Below are 18,186 nucleotides of genomic sequence, written 5' to 3' on the forward strand. Positions count from 1 at the left end.
TCACTGTCATGTTTCCTAGCTCTTCTCCTTTCCTTCTCTTAATTAGTCCTCAAGTTTTTGTTTTCCTTTAACTTGTATTATACCTTTCTATTTGTATTTCTTCTTTTGAGTTCTTATAATAGGGAATGCTTATAAGATGTTTGATATTCAGAGAGATAGTGAGGTTAAGCTCAGCTGCCTATGTTGTAGGGTAACAATAATAAGCTTCTCTTCTGGAGGGTTAACAACCTAAGTTTATAGGCCAAAAGTTAGAGAAATAGAAGGGCTGCAAGGGCAGCTAACATTTTGGCCCTAGCCTTTCAAGGTCAGTGAAGACTCAGGACATAGGAGAACCTATACTGTAATATCTTGTAACTCAGTTGTGTCCCAAATTTTCTGATCAAGGAGATTATGGGGCCACAGAGCAACGTGATCAATGATGTACAGTGTGCCTAAGGAGAGTCACATGGAGAGAAAACATTCTCTCAGGCTTTCACAGAGAGCACATTGGTCAAGCAATGGCCATGACTCATCCACATGGCTGACACTGACAAAGGATCTGCGAAGTGCGGTACAGGGCTACAGGATAAATCCTGAGGGTACTTGACTGACCTTATCAGATACAAAAATTACATTTCTTGTTATACAGGTCTTGCTTTATCTTGGTCTTAACCATCCAACAGAAAAGTATAAAAACACAGTATATAAAGTAAAGCCATATTTATATGTTGAGCTGTGAAAGGTTTAAGTCAACAACTTTTGTGGATAACCCACTACTATTGTGGGCTGCTGGACTGTGTTGGAGTCTTTTGCTGAATTCACACACTTATAGTATTTAGATGCCCTAATGGAATACCCATTTCAGACAGGACTAAACAAACAAAGGTGATATAAAGGAATGACCATTTTGTATCTGTAGATGTAGAATAGTTAGGATAGACATACAGCTATTTTCACTTAATTCACTGAGAAGAAAGATTTGTACTAATAGTGTTTGGACAGGCTATCCTGTCTGCTTCTTGTACTATGGATAACCACTAAGAAGATAACAATGTACAATGTATTAATTATTGAAACTGTCCTATTAATCAGTTTTGAAACTGTCTCATTGATATGTTTCTCAATAAAATAAAAATTTAAAAAAGATTAAAAAAATGCTAAAGAACCCCTAAAATGGTATGTAAAATGAGAGAAAAGGTGTCCTTCTGGGCACACAGACATTCAGGTGAGAGTTAATCCTGACTGTCCCTCTGATGACTGAGAGACACGTGGAGAGGTCATTAGAGGGTGATAACCTCATCGGTGTGTTACACTATTGATGGATTCGTAGCTTAATGGGCTATTAGGAAGTGAGACCAGGCTGGAGGAGTGGGTCATGGGAATGTGACCCTGGGGAGCCATCCTGGGCCCTCTCCTCTTCCTCTCTGGATCTTTCCCCTGCTTTCTCTCAGCTTCCCTAAAGCCAAGAGTTGAGTAGCTTTTCTTCACCATGCCTTTCCACCATGATGCTTCTGCCTTGGAGCTGGCTGAATGTGATGGCTTGTGTCTAGATAGCTCCCCAAAGCCTCGTGCAGTCATGAGGAGGGAGGGCTTCTCAGAGGTGGTTGACTCTAAAGTGCATGATGGTAGCATTAAGGGTGTGTAGTCGTGCATTGATTAGTTTGGTACTGCGCTAATCCCAGCAGCCTAGATAAAATATAAAAAGGAGCTGAAATAAACTGTTAAGGTTGGTTATTGATTTTGCTGTCTTCCGCCTTCCATGACCTGTCATTCTCTGAAAAGCCACCCTGCCTTGGAGCCAGCCAGTTACAGACTGAAACCTCCACAAACTATGATCTAAATAAACCTTTCCTTCCTTAAACAAATTTTTTTTTTTAGTTTGTTAGTAACTATGTGTTGTATATAATGCTAACATTGCTTGTGGCAAGTTGGGACATGTAACAGCTTTTAATATTCTTTCTTGGTTCTAAATGTTTGGCAATTTCACTATGACATGTAACAGGTTGTTTTTTGGAGATATGTATTTTGGGTTCTAAATGCCTCTAGTACCTGGATATCTGTCTCTTTCCTCAGATGTGAAATGTTCTGCTATAATTTCATTGAACATTTTTTTTATGCTTTTATCCTGTGCTTCCTCATCCTCCGGCAGGCTAGTCTTACTTTTTTACAATCATTTTTTCAAGAGGTTTTCAATATTCTGTTCATTGATTCTGATTCTTTGTTACTCTCTAGTAACAAATGTTTTAATAGATCCTGCGGAGGGGTGGGAATCAGTTCTGACACTTTGAATATTCCTGGAACACCTTCAAGTCTAGGGTTCATAGCCAGAAGGGTGCTTCATGTTCCTCAAATTGGACAGTTTCCCAGAAAGTCAATCTTCAGCTTTGGCATCCATGTCTTCTGTATCATCATCTTCATTCGCTTCTGCATCCTCTCCCAAGTCTCTTCAGTTGCCTCTCAAATCAGCCTTGTGTACTTGTAACCACTTTGGGATCCAGTTTTTCCCCTTCCACCATCTTTTCTTTGACAACAGCCATTGCTTGATTGTGGGTCAAGAGGCCTTCTGTTCTCCCCAGGATTGCGGTCATTGCGTACTGAGCAGATCATGGTGTCCGTAGAACAATTCAAATCTGCTCTCAGCACTTCTTTTATAGCATCAATACTTTTTTCATCATCATGAGCCTTATCAGCATCTGCTGAAACTTTATGCCATGTGGGGTCAAATGTCTATTAATACTAATGAGTACTTCCTGTTTATCTTCAACTTTAAACTATCCAAAACATATGAGTCTGGAACTGCAGACATAAATGCATCGCTAGCACCATAATGAGGTCTGTATGACGGTCATTAAAAGACCCGGGCAGTCCTCTCAAGCAGGCTTTCCAGCTGCTTATCCTTGGTGTACTCTCTAACACCTCAGCAGCAACATAGCAAAATATAAATGCTTCTGGGTTATCTGAATTTTTCCCATTGGATTCATTGCTCTGCAGAAATACTTTGAATGAAATATATCCTTTCTTCTCTGTCCACTCTAACAAGAGCCACATATAAATTCCTGCTCTAATTTTTTTTTTTGCAGAACCAGGGATTGAACCTTGTGCTTGCCAGGAAGCACTTACTCTACTGAGCCATCTCCCCAGGCCCCTCCTGCTAATTTGGTGTTGTTTTATACGATGGACACATCTTCTGGATAAGTCAAGAAGAATCATGTCTTCAATGTAGTCATACTCCAGAAAGCTGACACAGATCCTGTGTAAGTAACCTAAGTTGTTGATAAAAATCTACAATGTAGACTCTATATTGGGGCAATATGTGTGCATCTTGTGCTAAGGTCTCTTGCTGTGCTTTTCTTGAGCAAACAGACTCTTGTGCTTTGTTTTTAATTGACTTCTGATGCTGTTTCTAATGTCCTCAAGTCTTTTTTTTTTTTTTTTAGAAACCATTTTATTTATTTATTTTATTGAGAAACAAATAGCAATGAGAGTTTCAGAACAGGATAGTAGGACAGTTACAATAATTAATACATTGTATATTGCTGTCTTCATAGTAGTCATTCACAGTACAAGATACAGACACGCTATCCTGTCCACACACTAGCAGCACAAATCTTACCTCTCACTGAATTAAGAGAAAGCAGCCGTACCTCTATCCCAACCCCTTGTATATACAGATACAAAACGGTCCCTCATTTATATCCCCTTTTTCATTTAGTCTTGTCAGAGATGGGTATTCCATTGCCATTCAAATATCATAGGTGTATGAATTCAGCAAAATAATCCAATATAGTCCAGTAGTCGTAGTGGGTTAGCCGTAGGACTGTGCACACCTCAAAAGTCATCTCTGAAATTGTTGGGCTCCAGACCTTGCTCCTTGCTCTGGCTGTGCTTGTTCTCTCTCTCTCTCTCTCTCTCTCTCTCTCTCTCTCTCTCTCTCTTCCATAATTTTATTGAGAAACAAATAGCAGTGAGACAGTTTCAAATCAAATTAATAGACAGTTTCAATAATTAACACATTGCATACTATCTTCCTAGTGGTTATTTGTTGTACAAGATGCAGACATGATATCCTATTTACAAACACTATTAAAACAAATCTATCCACAAGTACTTTAGCAACTATTTTTGCCCAAAAGGTAACAAGTTTATTTTCTCTGGACACCTTTCTTTATGTACTACAGTCAAACATCGTTTAGTTAACTCGCTGTGATCTAATTAACTCAGCATTAGTAAATATCTTTTCTTGATTTGTTGTACAACAAACTACTCATATTTATTCTAGTTACAGCCTGATGTTCTTTTACTTTTCTTTTTTCCTTGCAGTACTATGGATTGATTCCAGGCTCTCATGCATGCTATGCAAGTACTATGCCTCTGAGCTACACCTCAGTTCTTTGTGTTTTGAGTCAGGATTTCACTAATTTCCCAGGCTGGCCTCAAAACAAACCCTCCTGCTGTGTCCTTCCAAGCAGCTGGGATTACAAAAGTATATCACAATGCCTCATCCCCTCTTTTTTTGAGAAGAAATTTTGTGTCATTAAGAGGTTTTGATTCAAATTTTCTCATTTTTCATACTATTGCTTTCCTGTATGTTGGAAATAATGGGGTGAAGCTTGGTGTGAAAATGTTGCTATAAGGCTGAGGGTATAGCTCAGTGGAATAATTGGTTCTCAGCATGCACAAGCCCCTGAGTTTTGCTCTTAATACCACACACAGAAAATCCTCATACAGATTGCATTCTTTACCACAGCTGTAGTGTCATCCACAACATACACAATGTTTTACCATCTCATTGTATGCCAACATAATCCTTACTTCATTGTGCCTTAAAACTTAAACATTCAAAGTTCATTTTTCTGTGTGGAGGTATGCACCTGTAATCCCAGTGCCTGGGAGGCTGAAAACAGGAGGATCACTAGAGTCCGATCTCTGTAGTGAGACCCTGTAGTCCCTGTACTAAATACCAAAACAACAACAACAAAAAAACAAAGTTCATTTTTCTTTTGCTCCCTTGCTTTGACATCACGGAGAGGAACTGACTGAAAAACAAAGTAAAACACATATTCCAGGAATATGTACAGCCACAGTGAATACCTGTGAAGCCACAGTGAGTCACTGTACCTTGTAGTATGCCCAGCAGCAGTCCAAAGTAATGACAGTGCTACATCCAGTCTCTGCTGTACCTACCTAACTTTGCCATCACAGTACAAAAGCTATCACAGACAATATGTTACTGGGCATGGCTATGTAAAAAAAAAGCTGTATTTATGGACATAGAAATGTGACTTTCACATATTTTTCACGTGTAATGAAATATCATTTTTATTTGATTTTTACCAACTATTTAAATTAATAAACATATCCTGGTCTCACAGGCTGCCTAAAAGCTGGTGATAAGTTAGAAACTGTGTATATGCCATGATTTTCAAATCTCTGCTCTCAAGAGTAACCAAGAGAGCAAGGACAGTGCCTGTTGTGCTGACTAAATTAGTCATTATTTAGCCAAAGCACAAAATTGTACTTAAAATGATAGAAGGAAGGGAAATAGAGCGGGAGAATACTTTTTTTATTTAACTATTTCTTACTAAGCTCGCTCTTTCTTTCTTTTTCTTCTTTTCCTTTCCTTTCCTTTTTTTTTTTTGGGCAGGGTCTCACTATGCAGTCTGAATTTGTAGTGATCCGTTTTTAGCCTCCCCAACACTGGGATTACAGGAGTGTGCCACCATGCCCAGAGTCAGTTGCTGGCTCAGTGTCCAGGGGTGGGGCCGGCGGGGCATGTGGTGCCAGGAATCAAACCCCAGCTCCTGCAGTTGCTAAGCAGGCACTTAGTCCACTAACCTATCTCGCCAGCCCTATTAAACTATTTCTTACATTTTTTTTTTCTCTCAGTACCAGGGATTGATCCCAGGACCTTGTGCTTGCCAGGCAAGCACTTATTCTACTGAGCTATCTCCCCAGTCCTAAACTATTTCTTATTACCTAAATTTAAAATACAATTGAAAAGTCTAGCTATTATAATACCTAAGAATAACGAATACACATTCATAAAGGTATCAAAATAATAAAATGTTGTTTTTAAAGATTTACATGATCTGATCAAATATACTAGTTGATACTATATAAAGACGAATTTCAAGAATACTTGTTTGTAGTACTAGGTGTTGAATGCAGGTCCTTGCACATGCGAGGCAAATATGCCTTAATCTAAGATATTTTACTCTTAGGCAATACGTTTTTTTGCATTAAAAATTTTATTGGCTCATTTTAGATATACATAATGATGAAATTCATCATGGGGAGCTTGTACCTGTGCGTGATATGTATGTCTAGCTTCTTTTTATCCCCTTGGTCTTCCTCCATTCAGCCTCTCCCCTGCTTATCTATAGAAACTTTTGTTTTCATTTTTTGTCTATTTTTTTCATCCTTTCTTTCATTTTCCTTTACTCCCTCGTTTATTCCCCTTCTTGCTTCAGTATTTTGTTTCTATTTCCCAATATTTATTATATATTTTGGTCCTTAGCTACATTTTTATTTTCTTACACCAGAGAAACAATGTGGTATTTAAACATGTGTGACCAATTTATTTCACTTAAGAGTATGGTCTAAAGGTATGTCCACTTAGCTAAAAATATCTCGTTTATTCTTCTTTATGGCAGAGTAATACACCATCAGATAACCCCCCATATCTTCTTTATCCATTCATCACAGTTGGGCATCTGTTTCCAAGATTCAGCTATTATAAATGGTGTCACTACAAATAGGATGTGCACATATCACTCTGGTATGATGCTTTTAATTCTTTTGGGAAGATACATAGCTGGGCCAAATGAAAGCTCTACTCTTAGTTTTGTAGAGGAATCTCTACACTGATTCCATTGTGATTGCACCAGTCTACACCCCACCAACAGTGGGTTTCTTTTTCTCCACAGCAATGCTAGAGTGTGTTATTGGTTGTTTTCTTGATAACAGACTCTTTTTGGAGTGAGGTGGAATTTCAGTGTTGTTTTAATTTGCATCTCTCAAATGACTGGTAATGTTGAGCAATTTTTAATGTATCTATTGCCTTTTCTGCTTCTTAATCTAAGAAGTGTTTATTCATTTCAGATGCCCACTTTTGGATTGGGTCTTTCAATCTGGTGTGGTGGGTCTCAGTTCTTTGTATGTTCTACATAGTGGTTCTTTGAGTAACAGCTGGCAAAAAGTTTTCCTCCACTGTGTGTTGTCTTTCCATTCTGTTGTTTTTTTTTCTACGCAAAAGCTTTTTAATATGATGAGATCCTAGTTCACAAATTCTTTGTGATATTTCCTGTGTCATCAGGGTTCTGTTCCATAAAGTCTTTGCTTTACACAATGTCTTCAAGAGTTCTACCTGTTTTATCTTAAAGCAGATTTAGTATTTCTGTTTTAATATTTAGATCTTTGATACATTTTCAGTTTAGTACACAGTGAAAGCGATGGGTCTAGTTTTAATCTTCAGCATGCGCAGAGCTAGCTTTCCCACTATCATTTATTAAAGAGGCTATCCTTCTTCCAGTGAAGGTATCTGGATCCTCTGTTAAAGACAAGGTAGCAGGCAGAGTGTGTGTGGAGCTGCCTCTGTGTCTTCTAATCTGTCCCACTGATCCTTTGGTCTGTTTTTTTCTGCCAGTACCATAGTGTTTTTAGTAGATTTTTAGTATAATTTCAAGTCAGGGATTGTGTTGCCTCTGGCCTTGCATTTGTTTTCCAGATTTGCTTTTGCTATTCTAGGTCTCTTCTGGTTCCAAATGAATTTTAAGATCACTTTCTCTGATTCTGTTAGATATGCTATTGGTATTTTGATCAGGATTTCATTAAATCTGTATGACAATTTTGGAAGTATGGACATTTTCACTATATTGATTCTTCCTACCTAAGAATAAGGGATTTGTATGTACTTATATTAATTAAGTATATAATTATATCATATTTATTGATTTATATTTAAATTTTAATTCCACCTAGATGAGGGTCAGCTCAGTTCCTCAGATACTATGCATGAATTCTACCACCAAGATGACTCCCGAGCCCAATTCATGTCTACTTTTACAGCTATGTTAGTAAGTCACTAACTACCATGAAGAATTCTTGTGATGATTAAACAAGGTAATATATGTAAAGTGCTTAGACTATGGGCACACTATGAAGGTGATAATATATTAGTTATTTTGAAACTACATTTTTACAGATTAAATTTAGTATCAGGGCATTAAAATAATGTATTCTTCATTTAAAAAATTAAGTTTTTTATAGAGAAACAATAGATTCAGATATAAGTAATAAAATATACCCATATGTTTTAGTACTTTATAAATATTTGGGCTATCATTACTAAGCAATGTAACTAAAATAGATAATATTTGATTTTCCTTACCTGACATGTCTGCTGAATCACCTATAATAGAAAAGCAGTAGAAAAATAATTATCCATATGAATGTAAATATACCAATAAAATTTGTAAACCCAATTATTACAAAGTTTTAAGTAATTTAAATAAAATGTATGAAATTAGTTTCACTACAGTGAGTAAATTTTAATTATATATGCGTCAACATTGTATCTTCAAATTTTCAGTGTTTCTCTGTATAAAGAATTGCTTTCTTTGTGTTTCATTACGTCCAATTTTAGGATATGTGCTGCCAAAGTGAGCACTTAATTAATTCCATGAAAATTTAATTACAACAACTTTTAAAATAATATTGTTAAGACAAACTGATAAGACTCATTTTGGTTTATCAAATATGTTCCTAAATAGGTCCTCTGGAGATTCAGTACATCTCTATTTCCAGGGAAGAATTAGATTGAACTTGACAGCAAAGGCTGCTGCAAAAGTCAGACAAAAAAGGTTTTCCACAAGAATAAAAATTTTCTAAGAAAAAAACGATTATTATATCTGTGGTGGAAATATCTACTAACAAAATTTAGGAGAGTAAGTCACAAGAAAGAAAGGAGTAAAAATTTAGGAATCTATTCAAGATTGGTAATTTTTTTGTACTGATCAAGCCTTCTATTCCCATGAAAACGATTTCAAGGGCATACTGATGACACATGCCCATCACGTCTGGATCTGCATGAGGGCAGAGAGAATAAAGCATTGCCTCTGCTGCACACGCCACACTAAAAAACCAGGACTCAGAGGACAATTTTAGAATTTCAAATACCCAAAACATGGTACAACAGAGAGGGAGTCTCCCTCATGGAAAGTAACCTGTTCTCATGTCCTACCGCCAGATTCCAGGTGGAAGATGTCTAACGTGGGCCTGCTAAAAGGAAGAACTATGTAAAGCTCAGAATATGACAGTTGTCTCTAAAACTAGAATATAAAGTCAGCAATAGTGACTAGGTGTTCCAGGTACTCCAGAAATGGAGACCAATAAGTAACAACCAGAGAGAGACAGGTTTTTGTTCTATTCAAAGAACTGCTCTGGAAGCCTGCTGCCCAGGGGAAGGCTGGACTGCTGCATTAGGCACAGAGTAGTGAGGCTCAGGCACACGAAGATGAGCTGGGCCAAACGGCTACCCTGGACCCTGAGATTCCAAGATTCTGCAAAGATAAATAAATACATACTATATATAACTGGCTAAAACACCACAAAATAGCACAAATATTTCAGTTGCTCTATGAATTTTTTTTTTTTTTTTTTTTTTTTTTTGACAAAAACACCATAAGCGATTTAAACAGCTTTTGTGCCTTGGGGATATGGAGTAAGTCTGGGAGCAGAGTAACAAGTCAGTGCCACTTGCATTCAGAAAAAAATGTGTCCTTCGTCCACTGGTCTCCTCATACTTATCTTACATTCAGTTATTTATCAGTGAAGTGGTTTTGTTGTCTCTTTTTTTTTGTTGTTGTCTCTTTTATAGAAATATAAAAATAGGGCAAACCACAGGGTTACATGTGGGATCTAAACTTCACCTCTGTGCTGCCAGAGTATGCCTTGGAAGGACAGAGGGGCAACAATCAGTTGTTCCCTATTCTCTACATGGATGCCTCTTAAAATCAAGAGAAAAAAGTGGACAAAGGGCCAAATTACTGAGATATTAATCTATGACTTAACAATTCTTGACTAAAAAAAAAAAAAAGCAGAACTATAACACTGACCTAAGTAAAACTGCTTAATCAAAGGACAGAAGAAAGAAAAGCAAAGAAAGTATGCTTCTTAGAGATTTATTCATGGAATGTAAATGTCACTAATGTAAGGGTTTTGTCTTATTGTAAACTGTTTGTATCCCCAATGCCAAGGGTAGTACCTTGCACATGGTAGGTGTGTAATAAGTTTGTTGAATAAATAAATTTACTTGAGAAAAATTTACAGAGCAACGAACTATGTCCAGGAGGCACAGAACCAGGTGGTCAGGTAATGTGGTCTCTTTTTAAAAATTTTTTATTCTTTTGATACACGGTCATGCTACCCAGTTCAGACTCATCATGACCCTCTTGCCTCAGTCTCCCTGGCACTGGGATTACAGGTGTGTGCCACCTTGCTCAGTTTTGGGGCCAGCACGGCACACCCAGGATTCTGGGGTCTGCCCTGTATGTGGTACTGGAGATGGAGCTTGGCCCGTGCCCTTGTTGGCAGGCTCCCAGAGTGCTGAGCTGTCTCTGCAGCCTGCTGAAGTGGCTCATATTCCTTCAGGAAGTGGGCCTCCTCCTCTGTAGACTGAATCGAGACTTCAGAAAGAACTTAATGCAAATAGAGGCTAAACATCAAGTACTAATCTCAACTATTTCAACCATTATACAATATTTTATTTTAAATGTGTCTAACTCAGACAAGCAAAGAGAAAGATTTGGGAACAATTACTATGGTATAACTGGTCGTATACTTTTACACACAAATCAATTTTTAAAAATCCATAATTATATGTGACTATTTTTCCAAGAATATTGAATTTAACAAAACAAATGCTTCCAAGGTTTCTTTGTAAAATACAGAAACATACCTACTTGGCCTGTTGCCACTATGTTGATAAATCTGGGGTGCTGATTTACAGTGAGGCACAGAATGTCATCATTATGTTCCTGATAAAAACTCTGAGTTCCTGTAAAGAAAGAATTTGAAAAATTGAACTTGAAAAATTGGAGTGACAGCCAAATGCACTTAGCTAATACAATAACCTCCTCGCTTATTCAATGCATTTTTTTTGACTCTTACTCTGGGTACATCATCATAAGGATAGAAAAGAATCAGAAGTTTTAAAAGGAGAGAGCCTTGAAAGGAATAGACAGTGTAATACAAGGCTGAATTGACCAAGTGCCACAGAGACTTAAGGAGCCAAGATGCTAGGGAAATACACTCAGAAAAGATTATTCTTGTCATGGAATATGGCACTTCTGGACAGTGGTAGGTAGGGATGCTGCTCTAGGCTGAGGATATGCTAAGCCAGGGCACACAAGCAGGAAACTGCTGGGCATATCTCTGGGGGAAGTGAAGTGATGAAAAGAAAAGTGAGCAATACGGTCTAGAATTATGGAAGATTTTGAACACTACTAGCCTTTCTGTTTCAGTTTCCTAAAAAAAAAAAATAAGATTCCCTGAGGTCACACAGAAACCAGAGATAACTTTTCACTGAAAAACTCAGAATTTTTATGCATACTTCATATGTTTTCTGTAGTCAGTGAAACGACAATGAAGTTTTTTGATCAAAACATCAGTGTGATTCATCTAGCAGTAGTAACACTGAAGAGACTTTAGATAGGTAAAACCAGGCTTGTGCAAATAAATGACCAGACGGGAAATGAAGTCAGAAAAACAGGCTGGCTCTGCTTTTGGAGGACCATGAATACCAAGTCTGCCTCTTTCCCCTTCAGAAACCAAAGCCAAACCAAATGAACCTAGAAAACCCTATGGCCAACAAACGTCTCAACTATATGTAACAGGTCTGCTATTACTTTCAAAATTCCCAAAGTGGAATGTGCTCTGTACCTTACAAGGCAGAGAGCTGGTCCAGTTAAAGCGGCAAATGACTAATTGGGGGTTGGTTAATGAACTGGCAAAAAATTACTAACAGACTTCAATTTTCCTGCTCTGTGTGGTGCTACCATCCTGTCAGCACCAGAAAGACTGAGGCAGAACTGCTTCAAATCCAAGGCCAGCCTGGGCTGTATAGTGAGTTCAAGGCCAACCTGAAACACACATTGAGAGACCCTGTCTCAAAAATAAATGAACTCCATTGAAAAGAAAGGCTTGTGCTAATATTTGGAGAATTAAATGCCAATATTTTGTACTCTAAGTAATTAAAAGACAACAATGTACAATGTATTAACCATTGTTACTCTGTTATCTTGGTTTTAAGGTTTTTTTCCTCCTTAAATAAACAAACAAACCAGATTTCCTATTATAAACATGGCAATGTATGCCTGAACTGGTGAGAAGTCAAGTACTGAGAACTGAAGCAAGTGCCTCCTCTTCCCTCTCTTTTAACATCCTACTACTGGAGATGTAATTAATTACAAATGAATTAAACAGCAAGTGCATGCCTGTAATCCCAGGACTTGGAAAGTTTAGCCAAGTGAAGAGTTTGAGGCCAGCCTAGACTATGTACATAGCAAGACCTTGTCTCAAAAAACAGTAAAATTATAAGTATAAACATGACAGTTTGTTTATCTATTTATTTCTTTTTTGCTGGACTTATTTTATTTTTCCCTATTCTCTTAAATAAACAAATAAGCTGAAAAAGATTTTTTCCAAAGGAATGCTTTTTAAATGATCCTCATTATTAAGTGCAAATTGCCACAGAGCTCACATGATCCTGGTTAATTCTTTTTTAGGAAAGCTAACAGGAAGACTATACTAACCATTAATACTAACCAGGGGAAAGGGATTATGATTCATACAATCAGTCTACTCCTTATTTACTCTGAGCAAAACTACCAGAAAAAAAAGCCAGAAACATTTGGCCTATATCTTGGGTTTTGGGTCTTAATTTTCAGATTTCATTAAATTTGCAATTATATATTATAAAAAATTCCAAATTAAAATTCTAACATGACTAAGATGATCACTTTGATATCAAATGATATGATGAAGGGAACTTCATCTGCTCTGCAACAAGCCAATCAATTAAATGGCATCAAGAAATTTTTTTCTCGCCTCCTTCCATCAAAGAATCATGACGAGAGCCTTAGGTAAGTGGTATTCTTCCTTGGCTTTCCATCCTTACTAAAAATGACCCCCAAGCCCAGAAATCACATGTTCATGGTGTAACTTGATTTATGGTCAGGGACAATCACCCAACCCATCTGTTCTCATGAGGTTATGGGAAAACAGAATTTAAGGTATGAATGGTTTTATTTATTTATTTATTTTTGGCGGAACCGGGGATTGAACTCAGACCCTTGCGCTTGCCAGGGATGCGCTTGTTCTACTGAGCCATCTCCCCGGCCCTATGAATGGTTTTACATTAAAACTTTTATTTATTTATTTTTTTTTTCATACTGGGGATTGAACTCAGGACCCTGTGCTTACCAGGCAAGTGCTTATCCTACTGAGCTATTTCCCTGGGCCCAGAAACATGGTTTTAATGTACAGTAAATCCTTACTTGTAACAGAGCTCTATGAGCATTTTGCATTATGAAATACTTTTCTGCTATATCATACTTTTAAGACTGGCTGGGGATACAGATACAGCTCAGCAGCGTTAAGTGACTGCCTGGCAAGCACAAGGTCCCAACTTCGATTCCTAGTACCACACCCCCCCAAAAAAAACCCCAAAAAACAAAAAAACAAGTTTGGGCTGGGGAGATAGCTCAGTGGTCTAAGGGCATGCCTGGCAAGTGCAAGGACCTGTGTTCAATCCCTGGTACTGCATGCCATGCTGGCCCGTGCCTAGCCGGCCACTGCAACTGGGAGTGGTGGCGCATGCCCATAATCCCAGCACTGGGGATGCTAAGACAGGAGGATCACTGCAGTCTGAGATGCATAGCAAGATCCAATATCAAAACAAACAAACAAAAAAGACTGCTAGTACCAGAAAGTGCTACAATATAAAGTATTAAAATTCTGGAACATATTTAAATATCTTAGTTTTAACTGAGAGCTTTAAGATGCTACTTAAAAAGTTTTAATTTAAAAACTGTGCCTGCAAGCAGGTGTGCTGAGATACAATTGAGACTGGGTGTGGTGGCGTGCACCTGTAATCCCAGCTCTTGGAAGGCTATAAACAGGCAGATCACTATGGATCCGATATAGTAGTAAGACCCTGAACACTCTGTAGACCCTTCCCTAAAATACACAAATAAATAAATAAATAAATAAATAAATAAATACTGCATGGGAGAGTGGAGCATTGGCATTTCCTACCTGTAGCAACATTGTGAAGAATTCCAATGGAAGCAGTGTGATAAATTATATCATCACCATCATTTAAATAGTGCACATTATTCCTGCAGTCTCTGCCTCGATAACCAAACACAAGCTCCAAGACAAGGTCCTATAACAATAATGAAAACCATTGTGCAATTATATTCTCTTCAGGGCTACATGTTCATCAGTGTCCTGTGATACACCGTCTTTAAAATGGAGGATGCTTTTTGACGTTTTTAAAAGAAACTTCAAACACAAATTAGCTAGATATATTTTTCTATGGGTCCTTTTTTGGGCAACTAAACATTCCACATCCCATACTTTCCTATATAAAGTTTTAAAAAGGAAAAGGGAATCACAAGGTCATCTGAGGCCAATAATTTTCTTTCATTTATTTATTTATTTATTTATTTATTTATTTATTTATTTATTTGGACAGAACTAGGGATTGAACTCAGACCCTTGCACTTTCCAGGGAAGCACTTATTCTACTGAGCCATCTCCCTGGCCCGATGCCAATAATTTTAGATTTAAGATTCCATCTGCTAAACACTGAGATAGTTCTTGTGTCCAAAAGAAAAAAATGCTCATGATTACTTAAGGTAGTTGTTTTGCATATGCAATTCAGAATAAATCATGACCAATCCTACATAAAAGTAATTGGAAGAACCCAAAGTTGTTTCTAAGAACTCACACTAAAGTTTTGGCCATGTAACTGTGTGTTTTATTGATCTTGTGGGAGTGGGTGGGAAAGGAAGTTGTGACAATCTCCTGCAGTTTTACTCCTAGTTTGTGCCTCATTTATTATGATTGGCTTTTTGTTGCTGATGCGGGGACTTAGGAAATGCCCAGGAAAATCTTTTTCTCCTTCTGTTGTTGTGGTTAAACCCAAAGGTACTCTATCACTATATCCCCAGCCCTTTACTTTTATTTTGAGACAGGGTTAGGTTAGGTTTTCCAGGCTGGCCTTGCATTTATAATCTCTTGCCTCTGCCTCCTGAGTAGCTGTGGTTGCAGGCATGTACCAAAACACTAAGATATTTTCTTATTTTTCAATTATCGTGGAGCATTTCTTGTTTGGAAGGAAAGAGGAAAAGGTCAAAATATTAAATATATCACATTGTTTACAGTTCCTGATGTAGCTTAAATATTTAATTTTTAACCTATAAACTTAGCCCACTACATATGAAACACTGCCAAGGTGCCTGAGCGTCTCTAAGCAAAAGATTATTCACATACATTCACATTTAGAAGTTCTCTGAGTTACTGATTAAATGAGGGTATTCCTAATGGAAAAGTAAAAAGAAATACACATTTAAAAATTAAGTGAAACAGGAGATAGCAATTCAAAATTCAGATTAAGAATTAAGCAGTCAAAAAACAAGAGACAAGAAAAAAAAAAAAGAATTAAGCAGTCAATTCTAACAACCAAATTACTCAATATAGTTATTTTAAGAACACTAATGATGAAACTTTGGGGTTTTATAAAAATGAGCCATGGTATACATTTTAATAACACTGAGGAATGGGTTTCTTTACCTCTATGGGTCTCTTCTTCTTGCCAACATTGTTTGTTTGCAGTTTCTCTGGCTGTGGTGGGGCTCTGCTCACTGGAGGCCTGAAATAGAGAGGTGAGCAGAGGACAGGCATGGCGAGGACATCACTAGGGGCCTTCTCTTCCAAGACCAGCCCTCCAGGGAGGCCTCATCTTCCCCAAAGGGAGCCCATTCTGCATCCTCTACCTCGTGACAGATTTTTCTCTTTTATTTTTCTGAGACAGGGTCTCACTATGCAGTTCAGGCTAGCCTTGAACTCTCTTTGTAGCCCAGGCTGGCCTCAAACTCGCAGCAATCCTCCTGCCTCAACCTCCCGAGTGCTGGGATTACAGGCGTGCACCACCACGCCTGGCCTCTTGATAGTTTATAACACAGGAAGGTAGAAAATAATCAGAACTTTTACTCATTTTACTTTTAATTTCTGGGTGTGTGCTTCACAATATAAACAGAACATAAGAAGATGGTTTATAAACAAATGTAAAAATGTTATGTTTGACATAGCCGCAGGTCTCTTGCTGGATGCACTACAAAGACCTGGACTCTTGCTCTAACGCATCTAACACTACCTGCCCATAGCAGATGAAAATACGCTGTCCTTGCCCGTCAATTTTGGTATTTCCATGAGCTTTACACTGCTGACCACATAAGCCACATAAGCTTTATACTGCTGACCACATAAATCACATGAGCTTTATACTGCTGACAACATAAATCAAATTTGTACTCATTTCCTGTTCTTTCATGCCCTTTACTTCCTCTGCTTCCTCAAGTCTTTAGTACTAGCTATGGCATTAGTATAAGACAATTACTCAAGGAAGATATTTCATAGTCAAAAGCATTGTGAGCCGTGCAACACTCTGTAAAAGATAATTACTATGAATAGTGCCTCAAGCGACTCCTCTACTGCCAAATATTTACCAGCGCTGCTCACACAGCAGTTCTCCAATCTAGGCCTCTCTTATCTGCTCAGAATCTGTTTATAATATCTCATGTCCTAGTAGGCACACAGAGTTCACATTGTGGGTCATTTAAACGTGGAGGTACCTCTTTATAATTCTTTAATTTTTAAAAACTACTGTTTCATTGTTTCTATCTTGAATAAATATTCAAATATTTAATAAATTTGAAACCTGAATCTAAACCAATCATGTATCTACTTCCCTTTAAATTTTTAGTTAATATTTAATTTGTAACAACTAAATCAGGAAATGAATCAAATTAACTATATATGGAAAACTCCAACATTATGAATAAGTCTCCTAAACTTAAAGCCATAAAATATATTTCCACTTCAAAATTAGTGTTGTTATACATTTATTAAAGTGTTTTGTATTTAATGTGCAATATAAAACAAATGTATTTTCACTTGTAATATAAAACAGTATGTAGAATACATAAGCATGACGGATGTCATAAAAGTAAATGTCTTTAAATATATAAATAACAGTTCAGGCTATCACATTAATTTTCATTTTACAGTTCATATATGTTTTCAACTTCCACACATAAAAATGGAAGTGAATTTATATTTAACATTAAAATATTTTTCATAGGGCTATTTCAAAAATAATAGGAACGTGGGCTTTTATTCTAAGTTGATTGTTGGTAACTTTACTCAATGTTGGTGTCTTCCACTATCTGTAACTGATAATGAACAAGTAGTTTTTATCTGTACTATTTTATACAACACGCGTATTTTAACTTTTGTAAGGATCATATACACAGTATACTACTACTTAAAATAAAATTACACAGCTTACATAAAATTATACAAGATGAAAGGATAAAGTCTTAGTAAAACAGTCACTTATATGATACACATGCAATAATTAAGATACAATTCATTTCAGGATACTAACAACAAAGGGAAAACAGTAGTAAACTGTAAGCATAGGTAAATAACACCAAATAAGATAGCTCATGAATGGTAAATACAAAAGATGCTAAAATACAAAATTAGGCCAGTAAAGAGAAGATTACCTGGAACCTCTTTTCAGCAGCAGACAAAAAAAAAATAATAATAATAAAAAAAGAAAGAAAAAAAGGGGAAAAATTACAATATAAATTTAAACTTAAGACACTATTAACTCTCATCTATAGTGAAATATTTTTATAATTTTTTTTCTTTTACACAGGGTCCCACTGTATAATGCAGGCTGGCCTTGAACTCACTTATATAGCCCAGGTTGGCCTCAAACTCATGGTGATCCTCCTGCTTCTGCCTCCCAAGTGATGGCACTACAGGTATTTGTCACCATACCCAGCTATTTTTATAAGTTTTATGCAGATAAACTATATTAAAGACCCATTATTTTAGATTATTACTGTATAT

The 18,186-nt window shown here is 37.0% G+C and overlaps 1 protein-coding gene across 1 annotated transcript in view; it reads right to left on the reverse strand.

The window, feature by feature from the left end:
* Positions 1-18,186, reverse strand: part of Eml5 (echinoderm microtubule associated protein like 5) — a 247,615-nt gene that overhangs the window by 21,378 nt on the left and 208,051 nt on the right. Inside the window, exons 28-31 of the mRNA XM_023719668.1 lie at positions 15,838-15,916; positions 14,296-14,425; positions 10,937-11,035; positions 8,369-8,389 (exon numbers count right to left, since the gene is read on the reverse strand). Coding sequence (XP_023575436.1) covers positions 8,369-8,389; positions 10,937-11,035; positions 14,296-14,425; positions 15,838-15,916 — 329 coding nt within the window. The remainder of the gene's footprint in view (positions 1-8,368; positions 8,390-10,936; positions 11,036-14,295; positions 14,426-15,837; positions 15,917-18,186) is intronic.

This window comes from Octodon degus, unplaced genomic scaffold (genome assembly GCF_000260255.1).
Source record: "Octodon degus isolate 3935 unplaced genomic scaffold, OctDeg1.0 scaffold00070, whole genome shotgun sequence".
In the NCBI taxonomy this organism is placed as follows: domain Eukaryota; kingdom Metazoa; phylum Chordata; class Mammalia; order Rodentia; family Octodontidae; genus Octodon; species Octodon degus.